General features: G+C 39.0%; 1 protein-coding gene across 5 annotated transcripts in view; it reads left to right on the top strand.

Moving 5' to 3' along the window:
* Positions 1 to 3,071: 3,071 nt before the first annotated feature.
* Positions 3,072 to 17,458, top strand: part of CCDC34 (coiled-coil domain containing 34) — an 80,666-nt gene continuing 66,279 nt past the window's right edge. For 2 of the 5 annotated variants that reach the window (XM_059138604.1, XM_059138605.1), the window contains exons 1-3: positions 3,082 to 3,847; positions 9,092 to 9,224; positions 16,888 to 16,995. In XM_059138604.1, coding sequence (XP_058994587.1) covers positions 3,507 to 3,847; positions 9,092 to 9,224; positions 16,888 to 16,995 — 582 coding nt within the window. In that variant the 5' untranslated portion in view covers positions 3,082 to 3,506. Of the gene's footprint in view, positions 3,848 to 9,091; positions 9,225 to 16,887; positions 16,996 to 17,458 lie in introns of all 5 variants that reach the window. The other 3 variants (XM_059138601.1, XM_059138602.1, XM_059138603.1) reach the window with 3 other exon arrangements.

Raw genomic sequence — 17,458 nt, 5'->3', positions numbered from 1 at the left:
TCCTGAGATTAAGAGTCTCTTATGGTTTGTCTCCCTCTCCGGTCTCATCCTGTTTAAAGGAAGAGTATTAGAAGAAATGCTCAAAGAACACTGCTGATATATGCAAGTAAGATTTTATTCTATCTTAAGTCTGAACCATACTCATGGGGAAAAAAAAATGTGAAATTTAAGAGAATACCATGAATTAGATCTTTATTTAAAAGCAAATGATTGGTGGTGGTGGTGGTGGTACGGTGCCTGATTGGCTAAGTAGCTGGTGCTCTCGATCTCAGGGTTGTGAGTTTGAGCCCTACATTGGATGAAGAGATTAATTAGAAATAAGATCTTAAAAAAAAAAAAAATGATTGGGGTGCCTGGCTGGCTTCGTTGATGAAACATGCAACTCTTGATCTCAGGGTTATAAAGTTCTAGCCCTGTGTTTAATGTAGAGATTGCTTAAATTAAAAAAAAAAAAAAAAAAAAGCAAATGATTTAAAATCCTGCATGATACCAAATGTAGTCAGTTTCTGAAATGTTTAGATATAAATATTCACCATCATGAAGCCCTCATTTTACAGATATGAAAATAGAGGGCTTGATGAAATTCAAGTGAATACCTAAGGCACACACAACAAATTAGAAACCAAACCAGCACCCAGTTCCTCTTAACTTGAGACCTAGTTTTTTGGTTTTGTTCATTTGTTTTAAACTTAAGAATGTGTCTAGAATTGCCACAACAAAAAGTGGAATAGTGTAATTATTCCTCCCATCCCTTCAGCCTTCAGCCCAGGTACCCATCACCCAAATGTGGCAATTACCAACAGCACATGGTAAATCTTGTTTCATCTCTGCCCCATTCACCTATTTACTAACTCCCTCTAATCCATCTGCCCTTTGGATTAGTATTATATATTTAAGATTTATTTATTTTAGAGAGAATTTGAAGCAGACTCTGTGCTGAGTGTGAAGCCCAATGTTAAGTCCAAAATCCCAGGACTTTGACATGATGGCCTGAGCCAAAACCAAGAGTTGAAGCCAAATCAATTGCGCCACCCAGGGATACCTGCCCCTTGGATTATTTTGAAGTGAATCTAAGACACTTCATCTGTGAATATTTCAATATGTCCAGGGATAAATTTTTAAAAGTTGCCTAATTTATTGCTACAAGGCTAAGTGGTAATGGTGTTACTTTTGTAACAAAGTCAGACAGGGATTTTTAAGCAAAAGTTACTCTTATAACAAGGTAACAAAGCCAAGAAAAAAAAGTTATCTAGAATATATATCATGAAAGTGAAAATAAATGAGTAGTAAGAAGTTACTAATTTAACACCCAAAAACTCAAGGGGAGAGGCCTTCTTTTGAGCTTATTTATACATTTATGTATAATTCTACCAAACTTGAGGGGTGCCTGGGTGGCTCCATTGGTTAAGTGTCTGCCCTTGGCTCAGGTCACCATCTCAGGGTCCTGGGATGGAGTCCCACTGTCTGGTTCCCTGCTCAGTGGGGAGTCTGCTTCTCCCCCCATTCCCTTCCCCACCCCTGCTTTCTCTCTCTCTCTCAAAAAAAAAAAAAAAAAAAAAAAAAAATCTTAAAAAAGTCTACCAAACTCGATTATGGCTTCTCACTCTCAGCAATGACAAGACACTAGAGAGACCACATGATTCAATTATGTTCATGTAGCAGCACTCATACCATGCATCTCTTTGCTTCATTATTTCCAGTGTTGCTATGGCATAATGCAGTAGTTGGTCATTATTTCAGGATTCTGTGGCATCAAGGAAAAGACATAATTTGTTTCATAAAACATTTTGAGGAGGCAGAGAAGTATATGACATTTTAGCTTCCTATACCAAGAGGCTAAAGTGGGAAAGTTTGGGAGTTTAAATGACACAATTTATCATTTATCGTTTTCTCTGTCGGGTCCTGTGCCAGAAACTTTATTATTTAATGAGATAATATGACTGGGAGGTAGGTTATTTCCCTATGTTACAAAGGAGTAAGTTAGGACTTACAAAAGCCAAACAGCTTGTTTAAGAAGACCAAGTAAGAAATCACTGATTCAAATTCAGGTCACTTTTGGTTTTTACTAAGACATGTGCTTTTTCCTATTTTGCTTCAGGTATGTCAGATTATGTCTTTTGGAAATAGCTTAAATTTACCTCCTATGAAGCCCTGAAGTGGCCCTAAGCCTTTTGATGCTGTTACTGATTCTAAGGAGGTTCTCATAAATGGTTTTAACCAGCTATGCTAAAATTGAATAATTGGGGTAGAGAATGTAAACTAAGCCACTTTTATTTTTTGATTAATTTTATTACTCAGTTAAATATTTCTTCCATTTCCATTTCCATTTTGTTCCTACCGAAAATTTTAACAAAATTAACAAAAAGTTAGCATTGCATTAAAACAGTTTTAACCATGTGATATTTTACTAACTATAGCTACTGCCTTCTGAATTGCCCTCGGTTGCTATTATTTCTACCTTATCTAATTCTCCTGTGTCACCTTTTGCAGATCTGAATTTCATCACGGACTCTTATCACTCTGGTCAATAACAAAATGTGTGTGCTATTTTTGGCCTTTGTCAGTTTTCACTCTGATATTTCTACTAGCAATATGCATCATGACATAAATAGGACAAAAAGCCCTGTGTATTTACAACTGTACTGAGTTTTGTCAGCAGGAGTAAAGCATCCAGCTTTATTGTCTATCACCTCTTTCTTGCTACCTTCATCCCTATTCCCAATCCCTGAGAGGACAGCGCTCCTTCCGAGGCCCCACAAATAATTTTTGTTATGAATAAAATGGGTTACCACAGAATATTTTAATGGTATGATGCTACACCACAAAATAATGAACGTGTGACGGTAGGGTATTTTTCTCCTCTCTCTCTAGTGCTTCACAGAGGCCCTAGTAAACTAGAGGCTCAAAAGACCTCAAAATTGACACGCACAAACTAGTTACCCGAAGTTTCCAGGCAAACAAGGCGCTACCGAACAACGGAAGACCGTCCCCGAAGTGCATTCTTGAATACACTCGGAAACTTGGACAAAGTTCGCTCTCCCCTCCTCATACAACATGGCTGCGTGCCGAAAGAAATCACGACTGAGCCTTATAACCCTGACCTCGTAAGGATACGGGGTTAGTTTTGGCTTCCGCCTCTTGCTCTGCCTTGCTCAGTGACGGCACAGTTCTAGCACAAGAACTGCTGCGCCACAGCAGACAAGGGACGCGCGCCCTCGGAGCTGTCAGCCGGGAGCCGGAGCTCGCGGGGGAGCGGAGAAGCGGAGTTCAGCTCTCTGGCAGCAGCGGCCCGCGGGGATGGGAAGGGCGGGGGAGAGCGGGCCGAGAGAGGCCTGAGCGAGGCAAGCCGCGGCAGGCAGGCCGGGACAAAGCCCTCGCGGCCTCCACGCGTCGCCATGGCAGCGCGGGGTCTGTGCCCGACCGGATAGGCCGGCCCGGCGCGCGCGGGGCCTGCTGGGAGCGCACGTCGCCACCGCCCCTCCGCCGGTTTGAACTTGGCTGGCCCGATGTGGGCGGCCGGGCGGTGGGGGGCCGATTCGCCACCTTCCGACGCGCGGTCCTCAGCCGACTGCGGGTCCAGGTCTCGGCCCTCCTCCGACTCCGTCTCCGTCCTCATGGCGGGCGCCCGGGGGCAGGGACTGGAGCCGGCGACTGTGAGCTCGCCGTCGCCCCCGCTGAGCTGCAGCAATTCCACCATGTCGCTGTTGTCTCCCCTCGGCCACAAGAGCTTCCCGTTCGACTACGACGATGGCGACGGGGAGGATGAGGAAGACCTGGACGAAGGTGCTCATGATTCACAGGCTAAGGTGGCGAGCCTGAGAGGAGTGGAGTTACAGGGGTACGTCAGGTAAACTCGAGGCCGCCGGCCGATACAGCCCCTCTCAAGATTCCTTAGACCCTTCTAAGCACCTTCTGGCGGCCCAGCCCCCTCCCGGCCTCGCCTCAGAGGCCCTGCTGGCACTTCCTCCTGAGGTGCTGCTCCTTTTTTGCTTATCAAGAGTTGTGGGCCAGTGCGCACGCATGCCTACAGATTTTCTATGATTCTTAATCTTTTTTTTTTTTTTTTCCCTGAGAATATGATTTCTACAGTCTCACCCCCCAGAAAAAACGTATCTAGTGTCAAAAACACAAAAATTTGCTACCATTTCGGGAATTTTGCGAGTATTCAAAAGTCAGATGGTGGACACCAGAACTCTTGTTCAAACCCTGAATACCAGAATTGATTACTGCGCCTTGGGAGTACCTGTAGTTGTTTTGGAAAAACCTGCTTGCCTGTGAAGTAGGTTGCAGTAAGCAGTATGTATACATTTTGGGTCATAAATGAGGAGCTGCAGCCCAGCTTAGCAATGTCAACCTCAGCATCCACAGATAAGGTTGGATCTGGTCTGTGCGCTCAAAATTACAGTAGAATAGAAATCACTGAGTCAGAGAATGTTAGAGCCAAATATATTATTAAAATCACCCCAGTTTTTTTTTAATTTCTACAATTACTCAGCAAACATCTAGTCTGTGCCATTTACTCGTCTAGATACTAGGGACCACAAACAAGATAGACGTGGCCTCTACTCATGAAATTAAAACCTAAATTAAGCTACTCATTTTACATATAACAAAACTGGCTCAGGATGCAGATAAAAAGTCTGATTCGAAGGCATATACCTAGTTATTAGCAGAGCTGGGTTTAGTACTGAGGTGAATAGATCACGATCTCTCTTCCCTAGGCTACGTGGCTATTACTGAATATATAGAAATAAGAACAAAGGGCTTATCCCTGCCGGAATAACTTTCTGAGACAGGCTAAGTAATGTAGGCCTCTTCTGGAATACAGTCATACGTCACCTTCAGAAAACATTTACAAGTTTCTGATTGTCGAGCTGTGTAAGGCGCAATACAGGAGATCTCAGAAACAGACCGGAGAACCTATGCTTTATGTGTAAGCAGCAACATAGCCCCCTTTAGTGTAAAGCATTCATACCCAGAGTGAATGAATGGAATATGGAACCATATGACATGACTCACACACGGTTACAGCAATGAGTCTCTTAAGAATGAAAAGTAAAAGTAAGGACGTTGATGGGAATGGAGATCAGTAAGAGTAACCAAGCAAGCCACTTGTCCAGACTGGTCGTAGCGACAACAGGCCTCTGATCAACCTGATAGTAGAACTTGATGATAGAGTTTCAGGAGTCCATTTTCATGTGGGTCTTTGTAGGCATTCTTCAGGATTGAGTTGGTCCCATAGATTTTTAAAATAATTTTAAGGCTTTGGAAAATATCTTTGAGTCTAATCAACAGGACTGAGCAATGTAGGTACAGTTTAGCAACCTATGGAATGATGGCTATCAAAACCACAGCTCAGCTGCTGAGACCTTGCATTAGCTTCCAGGAGTCAAACTCCTAACCAAATAGCACTCAGGAAAAGAGCCAGACATATTTTTTTGTCTCACTTTAGCCAAAGCCCAAATGAGCTGGTAACATCCCAGGCTTAAGGCTGCCTTCCTTATCGCAACCTTATCATGGGTCATTCCTTGTGAGTCTAAGGGATAGGATATGGCCTGGAAGGAATGCAGGAGTTGACAGGCTTTTTGTATGGGAAGTGTCAGATGCGTATTAGGTGTTTCAATAAATATGTGCTGAATGAATGCCTGGTTCCTACTCCTAGAGAACAGATAGATGCAGTGGTTGTCTTCAAATGCTCCAGAGAACATAGCATTTCCTTTCAGGAAGATAAATGTTTACAAAATTTCATCAGGCATCTCCCTACCTCTAACCTTTAGTTGGCGCCCTTGGCAGTTTGGGGATGATGCCCACGGCCTCATCCCTAGTTGCAGGCCATGGGCATTCCCTCCATGGAGCAGGGAATAAACCCATGGCTGTTTGGGATTTTATGCCTTTTGTCCATTGTTCATCAGCCACAGATATAAGCTCAGATATCAAGTGTGCATGGTGATATGAACTCCAGGTAGTTTATGTGTATGTAGAGCCATGTTTAGGGGATGCATGTACCTTCAAGTGTGTTGGACAGGACTGAGATGAAACTCACAATTGACCTCGGATGATGACAAATTTTTCTTGGAGTCTTTTATAATAAAGCCTTCTGTTCATTCAGCTCTATCCTGGTTTTAATATCACTCTATCCATTAAGAAAACCATGCCTTAATAAATATTTTAGTCATAAAAATCTGCTTACTGAGCATCTCTTGATTATGGGTAAAGCTGTAGTGTATATGCTATACATTTTTTTAGTATATACGCTATCATTTGTTAAAAATATTAAGGCAAGGAATTTAATATTTGAAATGTCATTTTTAGAAGATTGTATTTATTTATTAGAGCATGAGCAGGGGGTGGGGTAGACTCCCCGCCAAGTGGGGAGCCTGATGTGTGGCTTAATCGCAGGACCCCAAGAGAATGACCTGAGCCCAAGGCAGACACTTAACTGACTGAACCACCCACGTCCCCCTAAAATGTCATTTAAGAAAAACAAACCTCTAATTGTGCTCTTTCAACAAACATTTTTTAGGGGGTTACTATATTCTATGCCCTAAGCTAGACTCTTGAAATAAAAAAAAAAAATGAGTTAAAACATGTTTTCTGTTTGTAAGGAATTCATAGCCTATGGCAGAGATGGACAAGTGACAGAAAGCCCAAAGTACTCAGTCCAGATTTTTTGCAGAGTTTTACTATGAGGCAATAAAGATTAATGCCCGAGTTGAATCTTAAAGGGAGAGTAGGAATTAGCCATATTCCTCCTCCTCCTACTGAATGACATGTATCAAATACTGAGTGCCCAGAATCTGTCTGCATGCTTTAACATAGATTGTCTCATTCAGTAGTCCATGTGAGGTAGCTTCTGCTGCTATTTCCATTTTATAGATGGGAATGAAGGCTTAAATAAGTTAAGAAATGTACTTAGCCAGGAGGAAGCAGGTAGGGATTCACCCCAAATGATTTATTCCCAAATCTAAGCTCTTGCATGGCTACATGTGGAGATGTAGGCATTTTGGTTTTAGATAAAGCTACAGAGCACAAGGGTATGGCACATTCATCAGTCTGCTTAAGTTCAACAAAACCAAAAGAGTCCAGATCAGCCACTGACATAAGAAGAAGCTGGGAAGATAGGCAGCAGGTAATTCATGGGTGTCAGACTGTGGAGTTTGGATTTCATCTTGTGCGCAAAGGAGCCACAGAAGAACTTTGAGGTAGGGAGTGACATGATGGAAGGATGCATTTGAAGAATGAATGTGGCAACAGTTGTGGAAAATGGTTTGAAATAAGGAAAAAGGTCAGTTATGTCCAGATAGTGGTTGTAAGGTTGGAGAAGAGGTGAATGGCTTGAGAAAATGGAAAGAAGTAGAATAGACATGACTAGGTAATCATGTGGGTGTGTGGGTGGTTAAGGGACTAAATCCAGACAGGGCACAGGAGGAGTCACAGGTCCGGGTTGCTGACAGAGCTAACTGGATGGGTATTGGTACTCGTCACTGATGTAAGATTATAAGGCGAGGAGTAAAATTTTTCTTGGTGGAGAGGGTAGTGGATAGAGGGTAGAAGATGATTAGATTTGGTTGTCCCTGATTTATTGTTAAGTGGGGCAGTCTATTAGGTGGCTGGAAAGAAGTTTGGAGCTCAGGAGAAAGATCTAACCCGGAATGACAGATCATCAGTACCTAGTGATAGTTGAGACTGTGGAAGCAGATAAAGTCTGGAGAAGGAAAGATGTGTATGAGAAATAAACAATACATTAGCAGTGTCTTTTTCCTCCTAGAATACCGACTGCAGGAGGGCATGGATGAATGAAGAAAGCTGCAGAAGAAAATGAGTAAACTGAAGCAACTAAAGCACAACTAAAAAGTTGTGCAAGGTGGAGGGAGAGGCATTTGGTGGCCTGAAGCAGGAATGTTAAAGAGAAAGAGGAGCTGAGTCTATAAACACCTGGGCCCTGAACAACCTTTCTTTCCTTGGGTCCTAATGGTCCGCTTTTGCTCAGTTTTATGAGGCTTGTGTATCTGGCTGAGGCCCAGTATTTCCCACCCCCTTCTCTTGAGCTTGTGTGAGTAGTTACTTTTCCGTGTACCTGGAAGAGACGGACTGACAGAGGTGCACACGGGAGATGCACTAACCAAAATGGAGAGTTGTAGACCCCCTGTTTGAAGAATGGGCAAAAAGGAGTCAACTAAAACGTTAAGGAATACTAGAGCCATATTTTTTTGGTAACTTTATTTTAAGACGATTTCAAACTTAGAAAAAAGTTGAGAGTTTCTGGGGCATCTGGCTGACTCAGTTGATAGAGCATGGAATTCTTAATCTTAGGGTTGTAAATTCAAGTCCCATATTGGATGTAGAGATTATTTAAAAATAAAATCTTAAAAGAGGTGCCTGGGTGTCTCAGTCATTAAGTGTCTGCCTTCGGCTCAGGTCATGGTCTCAGGGTCCTGGGATTGAGCCCTGCATTGATCTCCCTACTTGGCAGAAAGCTTGCTTCTCCCTCTCCCATTCCCCCTGTTTGTGTTCCCTCTCTTTCTGTGTCTTTCTCTGTCAAATAAATAAATAAAATCTTTAAATAAAAATTTTTCTTAATCAAATCTTTAAATTAAAAAAAAAGAATTTCTGTTCATCTTTTACCCAGAATTCTTAATTGTTAACACATAACATATTTTCTCTACATATATACAAATATTCTTTTTTTCCTCTGTACTATTTAAGGGAGGAAAGGGAAAAGTCTGCTTCAGGATATGATTAGGGTCATGTGTTATAATTAGTTGTCCAGATAAGAGATTTTTAAGAATAAAAAATTCTTGTCATTGAGGCAAATGGACTGGGTCTGAGTTTTCCCAGTGGGTTTTTAAATAGTGTGATTTTAGATGATGAAGGAATTCCAAGGCAGTTTGATAGATAAACTAATTCAAATATTGGACTTCTTGTTCATGATTTTTTAAGTGTATGTTTATAGATAATTCATATATATGCATTTATAAAAATCACAATATTGTAAATATATTATTAAATTCTGCTTTCATTGTATGGTTAAGTGAATGTATAGCCAAAGAGTTTTGAGTGCAAATGCTATGTTTTCTTTCTTTTGGAATAGTGTGGTTGAGTCAGAAGATCACCAAGAACAGAAACAGGAGCGCCTACCAGAAAGCAACCTGACGCCATGGGAAGTGTGGTTTGTTGGCAAAGAAAGAGAAGAACGTGACCGTCTGCAGCAGAAAGCTCTGGAGGTAAAACTAGACAGTATCCTTTTTGCTTAATCTATAAGTTCACAAATTAGAGCTGCTATCAAAATTAAAATGTTAATGTTAAATGGCAACCAGACACATGAAAAAATGTTTGTCATCATTGGCCATCAGGGAAATTCAAATCAAAACCACATTGAGATACCACCTACACCATTAGAATGGTCAAGATTAACAAGGCAGGAAACAACAAATGTTGGAGAGGATGTGGAGAAATGGGAATCCTCTTACATTGTTGGTAGGAGTGCAACTTGGAAAACAGTGTGGAGATTCCTCAAAAACTTAAAAATAGAGCTACACTATGACCCAGCAATTGCACTACTGGATATTTACCCCAAAGATACAGATGTAGTGAAAAGAAGGGCCATATGTACCCCAGTGTTCATAGCAGCAATGTCCACAATAGCCAAACTGTAGAAAGAGCTGAGATGCCCTTCAACAGACAGATGGATGAAGAAGATGTGGTCCATATATACAATGGAATATTACTCAGTGATCAGAAAGGATGAATACCCAACTTTTGAATCAACATGGACAGGACTGGAGGACATTATGCTGAGTGAAATAAGTCGATCAGAGAAAGTCAATTATCATAGAGTTTCACTTACTTGTGGAACATAAGGAATAACATGGGAGGCATTAGGAGAACAAAAGGAAAAGTGAATTGGGGCAAATCACAGGGGACGATGAACCGTGAGAGACTGTGGACTCTGAGAAACAAACTGAGGGTTATAGAGGGGAGAGGGTGGATGGATGGGCAAGCCTGGTGGTGGGTATTAAGGAGGGCACATATTGCATCGAGCACTGGGTGTTGTACATAAACAATGAATCTTGGAGCACTGCATCAAAAACTCATGATGTATTTTATGGTGACTAACATAACACAATAAAAAAAATACCCTAAAAAATGTTAATGTTATTATCCCTCAAAAACAAAAATTTCTTCATTTACTTGTTTGCTCTGTCCATTTTAATAACTCTTATTGTAAAAATAATACATGTTCACTGTAAGAACATTTGGAAAATATAGCTAAACATAATTAAGAAATTAAAATCTCTTATTTCATCACCTAAAGGTAACTGTGGTTAATATTATTGTATATAGCTTTCCAGATTTTCTTCTGTGTATATTTAAAAAAAAAAAATCTGAGGCACTTAGTTGGCTCAGTGGTTAAGCGTCTGCCTTTGGCTCAGGTCATGATCCCAGGGTCCTGGGATTGAGCCCTGCATCAAGCTCCCTGCTCTGCTTCTCCCTTTCCCACTCCCCTGCTTATGTTCCCTCTCTCACTGTGTCTCTCTATGTCAAATAAAAAAGTAAATATTTTTTTTAGAAATCTACAAATGTGTAAATGAAGACACATATAATCGAGCTTTACTATATACACATTTAACTAAAGTAAATGCAACTGCATTTATTTGGTAATTTTTTTTTTTAAAGATTTTACTTATTTGACAGAGAGAGACACAGCAAGAAAGGCAACACAAGCAGGGGGAGTGGGAGAGGGAGAAGCAGGCTTCCCACAAAGCAGGGAGCCCTATGTGGAGCTCCATCCCAGGAATCTGGGATCATGACCTGAGCTAAAGACCGAGATGCTTAACTGCTAAGCCACTCAGGTGCCCCTACTTGGTAAAAATTTTTTTAAAAAGATGCTAAAATGAAAGAGAGACCGGAATCAAGCCCTATATTACTCAGAGCATGTGCCCTAGAGTGAGTGTGTGTGGGGAGATGGGAATCTGGCGGGCTTTCAGGGTTTTTCAGTTCTCTGTGCCAACCTGCCTTGCTTGTTGGACATTTCCGTGTTTGTGATTGTCTCTGAACTCTCGCTCTCCAAACTCAAAAAAGTAGTGTGATATACATTTTCACATGAATCCTTCATTTTTTTAACTCTTACTATTTGCTGTTGAGAAACTAGCAACTAAAGAGATTTGGATGATTTGGCATCCCATAGTATCCAGACTCACTATATGAATTCTTCTTATCTGACCACAGAACCCAAGTAGATTTGAATGGTGAGGGGTATATCTTGTTTCTAGGGAAATAGGATCAAACTTCTTTGTAACCTTTTTTCTGCCTGTTACACTGTTAATATATTTCTATTTCATTAAATATTTTTGCAACATCATTTCTAAATGGCTGGCTAAGATTATTAAAATATATTTTAAATGTATTAGCTATAGAGTACCTGGGTGGCTTGGTCAGTTAAAAGTCCTACTCTTGATTTCAGCTTAGGTCATAATCTCAGGGTTGTGAGATCAAGTCCCTTATTGCACTGTGCATGAGAAGTGGAGTCGGCTTGAGACTCTCCCTTTCTGTCTGCTCCTTCCCTCATGTGCACCTGTGCATGTGTGTGCTCTCTCTCTCTCTCTCAATAAATAAGTAAAATCTTTTAAAAATATAGATATAAGAATATAGTTAATTGGTTCACTATTATCATATATTTAAGTTTAATCTGTTAGTAACTGTGTTGCCATAAATATCCTTGGATCTGAAGCATTGCCCTCCACGATCTTCCTTAGAATAGGTTTTTCATACAGTTTTGAAACTCATTATTTCTGTGATGCATTTTGAACTAGATAGGCAGTCACATTCAGGAGGCTTGGCATGATTCAAATGACTAGAAACCAGTGCATTCTGTTATTTCCTTATTGCATGATGTTTGTTTTCTAAGAAATAAATTTATTCCTGGAAAAGTACAAAGTAGTACTTGTTTCCTCTTAGAAGGGCAGAGTGCTTGAGAAAGACCTTAAGATTTGATGCCAGGCAGGCATGTTTAAACTTTTTGCTTCAATTACCTGTCCATACAATAAGAATAAAAGTAATACCTATGTCACATGACTTTTGTGAGGTTTAAATGAGACAAAATATTGTGACTGATATTGTTTTATTAGTGTTGTTACTGATATCATTGCAATCATAGCCTTCTTAAAGGTTTTTCATTTATTTTCAGGATTAGTGTGTATTATTGAGACCCCATACTCCTCTATCTCAGCCTCAAATTTTAACATTACTAATTTCCACTACTTAGAGCAGTAGCTTTCAAAATATTTTGTTCATGGTGAGAAGTCTACTTTGCTTGTCACATAATAAATCCATACATTTATGTATATTTACACATACATATATTTGTGCAAAACCTGGTATGCTATTCTTTCTTTCCTTTCTTGTGTTTTGTTTTGTTTTTAAAGGTCAGTCATAACCCACTAAATTGGTTTTGGACTCACAGTTTGGAAAACACTGATCTAATGAGCCGTTGGTAAAGTGGGGTTCGGTTTATGGCATTTAGCTTTATCTCTGACCTCACTAGAATTCACTTGTTACATTAAGGAAAGGAAAACCACTTCAAGTCATTTTTACAGTTAGCATACAATAAAAGAAGCTAATTAAATTACAAGAAATTCATAAGGGAGCCTGGGCTTTGGAGTCACACAGAACAAGGCCGAAATTGTAGCCATGTCACCTTGGGAAAATTATCCACATCTCTGAGCCCCCAGTTTCTTTATAAACCAGATTTTAGAGAGGCAGTCCTAGAGTGGCTAAAAGCAGAAATTCTTGAGGTATATTTCCTGGATTCAAAACATGAATCTTGGTCATATCCTTAAACTTGCTGTGCCTCAATTTCTTAATCAACAAAAGAGGAAGAATAATATTTACCTCATAGTGTTGTTGATGAGGGCTAAGTCAACATAAGGATACAGCCTAGTATATAGGACATTCAATGAAAGTTCATTGTTGTTACATGTTAAAGCAGATGGTAATAATAACTACTGAAGATACGTTTTTGAGAACAGATTGAAATAATGAATATGAAGACCTTGCCGCAGTCATTAAGCATGTAACAAAGTGTAATTAGTTGAAAGATTAAAATTTCTTCATGTATTTAGTAGTTTGAAATTTCTTATGGCTACATCATTACTTAACTCTAAAGCAATTAAATATTTTAGCATAAATCATAGCCTATCAGTCATGCCAGAGATATCATAACATATAGGCCAACTACTCACTTTATAAGTTTATTTTGTGCCTTTATGGTATTCACATTTTTTCATGCCTTTTCCTTGTTTTATTTTCTAAGTGACACTTTTCTTATTATTATCTAATTTATTGCATTTCTAATTTGTTTATAAATCATATCATTAGAAGCATAGATTATTAACCATAAAGAACAGTTCATCTTAGATTCCTATTGAGGGCCAGAAAGTAGCTGCCAACATTTCATTTCCTGGCAAAGCTGGGATGGGTCCTGCTTCCTTCAGTTTTCAAATAATAATTTTTTTTCCATAATATCAAGATATTATAGAAATAAATGGGTCAGACTTAGTATTTAATTTTGAACTTACCCCAGTTGTCTTATTTTCTTCCTTGAAAACTTAAAGGAAAATTCAAAGGATAATTGGGTCATTAAAAAGATCATCTCTTCTCATAAACTTTATTTCAGCAACCGACATTTAGATAGATGTTTGTTTCAGACATCTCTAAGATGGAGTTAAAAATTATTAAAAAAAAATTTTTTTTTAAAGATTTTATTTGTTTATTTGACAGACAGAGATCACAAGTAGGCAGAGAGGCAGGCAGAGAGAGAGAGAGGGAAGCAGGCTCCCCGCCAAGCAGAGAGCCCGATGTGGGACTCGATCTCAGGACCCTGAGATCATGACCTGAGCCGAAGGCAACGGCTTAACCCACTGAGCCACCCAGGCGCCCTATTTTTAAAATATTTTTAAATTTTTAAAAAATTATTTTAATCCATCAAAATTACCTGCTTACAAAATTTTTTACATTTGTAACTAATGTTGAATGACAAATACAGTAAATGTTGAACATTAGTATTATAAAAAAAAGCATATTGGTTTTGTAGATCATATACATTTTTATATTTAAATTTCTTTTTTTTTTTTTCAAAGATTTTGTTTATTTATTTGACAGAGAGAGAGATCACAAGTAGGCAGAGAGGCAGGCAGAGAGAGAAAGAGGAGGAAGCAGGCTCCCTGCTGAGCAGAGAGCTGGATGAGGAACTCCATCCCAGGACCCTGAGATCATGACCCGAGCAGAAGGCAGAGGCCCAATGCACTTTATATTTAAATTTCCCAGGCGCCCTTTATATTTAAATTTCTATTATTTAAAAAAATTCTCTAGCAGACTGCCATAAATTCTCTATAATCTTTGGTTAATTCTAATTTTTAACATTTGCTTTAACATTTTAATACAATCTGTTCTAAATTATTAAAAAAATTATTTAGTTTGTGAATAATCCAGGTGCTTTTTTCTTTTTTTTTTTTCCCAATCCTGCACAGGGCCATTTCATTCATCAGTCCTTAGCAAAGAAGTAGGGTAGGGTTTAGAGCTGGTGAAACTCAAAACTGTCTCTTTTCTTGATTGTTACCTTCAGTGATAAAAAGTTCTTTGAAAGTCAGCAAAAGCTACTGAAAGAAAAATATATGTTTAGGATCCTCTTTGGATTTTGTTTTTCCATAATCAAGTGTTCACTTTGTGTGAAAATAGCTATAATCTTATTGAAACTCCAGTTGTCTCCCAGAAGACGTACTAGGGGCCTTGTGGGAGAGAGTGCTGGTTGTGTCTGGGAGAGGCGTATCCTGGTGATAAACAGGTGGAGGCATTCAGGCTGGGAATTCTGAGAGGTGCTGCCTTGTGTATTGGGGGGCAGGGGTTGTGTCTCAGAAAGGGATGTATATTCTGTGACAGCAAATTACTTGACCAGACTACCTGAGAGCAGGGCACAGTTTGGGTCAGTTTTGCATTTTCTAGGTACCTTTGACCTTTCATCTTTAATTCTTATGTCAGCTAAAATTTCTGAACACAAAGTATCCTTTTTTTTCTTGATTTTTGAATTTAATTATGTGAAGAATCTTAAAAGAGTACATAAATATAATCAATCATATTATTAGTTGTATGTTTAAATAATCATTTTCCTTAATAATAAGTCTGTTTTGGAAAATTTTGGATATCTGATTGTCAGAACTGTATCTTGCCTTTCATACACACATACTTCTTCTTAGACCTTCCCCTCACAATTCCTACACCGTGGCAATGTCCTAGTCGCCTCCCTTACAGATGGTTTCCTCCTTTCAAGTGCAGTCTGCAGCTTTAAGGGTTCAGAATCATCGCCTTTGCCATGTATTCCTGCTTCATAGTGTTCAATTTACTCTGCCTGTCTCAAAAAGATTTTTTTCCCATCTAGTTAGTACTACATTCAGATTTTCTAGTTGTCCACCCCCCACCCCCAGCCTAGTCAAGCCATCTCCCAACTATCTATTTCTGACTGCCCTGGTCCGCACTTTCTCTCATCTCATCTTCCCTTCCCTTCCCTTTTCTGAAATGTTATAAACAGCTCCTCACAATGTAGTGCTTTAATTCTTTTATGTATGTAGAATCACATCAGATTGGAGACGTCTAGAATTTCATCTGTATCTAGTTTTTGCTATCTTCATAGTAGACACTGCATCCAAGAAGCATTAAGTGAATAATCAAGGCATAGTCTCTGCAGAGGTCATGAAAAAATCCCTTTAAAAACCAGATGGATATTTTACTTTGCGAGGGGTAGAGGGGTATGTAGTGTTTAAAAGTTGGAAGACTTTCTGAATGAGTTAGGGCAGCTATTATCTGTGCAGCAGAATTTTAGAATGAGAGGTCATGGAAGATAGGTATCCTGTGACCAGTTGTTCTAAAGTCCAAGAGATTTGTTCTTGGTGTCAAGTTTTATCTTCATTTCATTTAACACACTGGAATTATCTGAGAGTTGAAAAATTGGCTTTCCCACTAGCACCCTCAGGTGCTAGGTAGTAAGTCTTTGGGAAAGGGAGGGATGGGGAGGAGGAGTGAGGTCCAATGAAAGATATATAAAAGTATCTGATTATTAGTATCAAGGAGAGAGAAGAAAAATAACCAGTAATTATGGCAGTAGAGTCCTAGGAGTCTAGTTTGAACAGCATTCTCAACTAATGCAGTAATTTAACTGATGAGTGACAGAGTGGTGGCATTCAGCTCGAAGTTTTATTTGGCCATACCTTCTACATTCTTTCTCCTGAGGAAATGCCCAAACGTGTAGATTCGAGTGACAGCAAGGCAGTTAAATAATCTGGGATATGAATGTGGTTTTGTTTTACACTCCAGAAGCTATAAAATCAGTGAAGAAAAATCTGGATTCTTTTTTTTTTTTTCTGTAAGAAAATTGAGTAGTTTCTTTACATTTCTTCTTTGATTAACCTTGAATCAAAATTTTAATTTAGGGATTATTTAACTCCAATCCTTTATCTGCATTATGAATCTAGAAACCTTCTATGACTTAAAAAAGTTGCAATTCTCTTGAGCTTCTGCCAATAGCGTACAGTGATGCCAAAATTTATGTGTGGGAAAGTTGATTTCAATGAGAGTTATTTAGCTGAAATTTAGTCTAAGAAACTAGTGTTTTGCTGCCAAGCAATTATTTGCATTTTTAAAAAATGACTTATAGTTTTTACCAATGGTTTCTTTTTATCATGGACTAGTTACTTAAGTAAGTTATTGTCACTAACAGTGTATTTTCTCTAAAGGAAATTATATTCTTGTTTAATTTGGTTAATATCAGCCTTGTTTTTAATATGTGATTTGAGTACTTGTATTAAATGCTGCCTTTGTTTGAATAAAAATCCGTAGGAATTAAATCAACAGCTAGAAAAAAGAAAAGAAATGGAAGAACGTGAAAAAAGAAAGGTAATTGCTGAAGAAAAGCACAAGGAATGGGTTCAGAAAAAGAATGAACAGGTAAGGAGGAAAAAAATCTGCACCCACATATTGACAGCTATTTTTCAAAGTCTTTCTTTTCATTACTCCTCATGACGAAGTTTTTTGTTATTTTCTCTCAGATTCATTCTTCGACTTGATTTTTTTCCCCTACATTCGTGGACATTTATCAAGTTTCTGTCTTCTACCCTTTCTTCTCTTCTTTTCTTCCTTTTCGCTCATGTGGCTTCCTTGTTTCTTGCTGTAAGTAATTACAGATTCTGTATCTTGGCTGGACTTCCTGGGGTCTTGGACTTCTATTAGGTTGACAGGTACTTCGGAGCCTGCAAATCTATAACAACCCATTTTTTGCCTATTTTCCTTTGATTCCTGTTACGAGTACTACTGTCATCTCAGTCACCTCGGTATTATCAGAGTTATTCTGTTGTTTGTGCCTTCCCCTCCTGCCACCTTTCCTTTATTCAGCACTCTCCTGTTAATGATC

This window comes from Mustela lutreola, chromosome 1 (assembly GCF_030435805.1).
Source record: "Mustela lutreola isolate mMusLut2 chromosome 1, mMusLut2.pri, whole genome shotgun sequence".
Taxonomy (NCBI): Eukaryota; Metazoa; Chordata; class Mammalia; order Carnivora; family Mustelidae; genus Mustela; species Mustela lutreola.
This window is presented reverse-complemented; position numbering and strand designations above follow the sequence as displayed.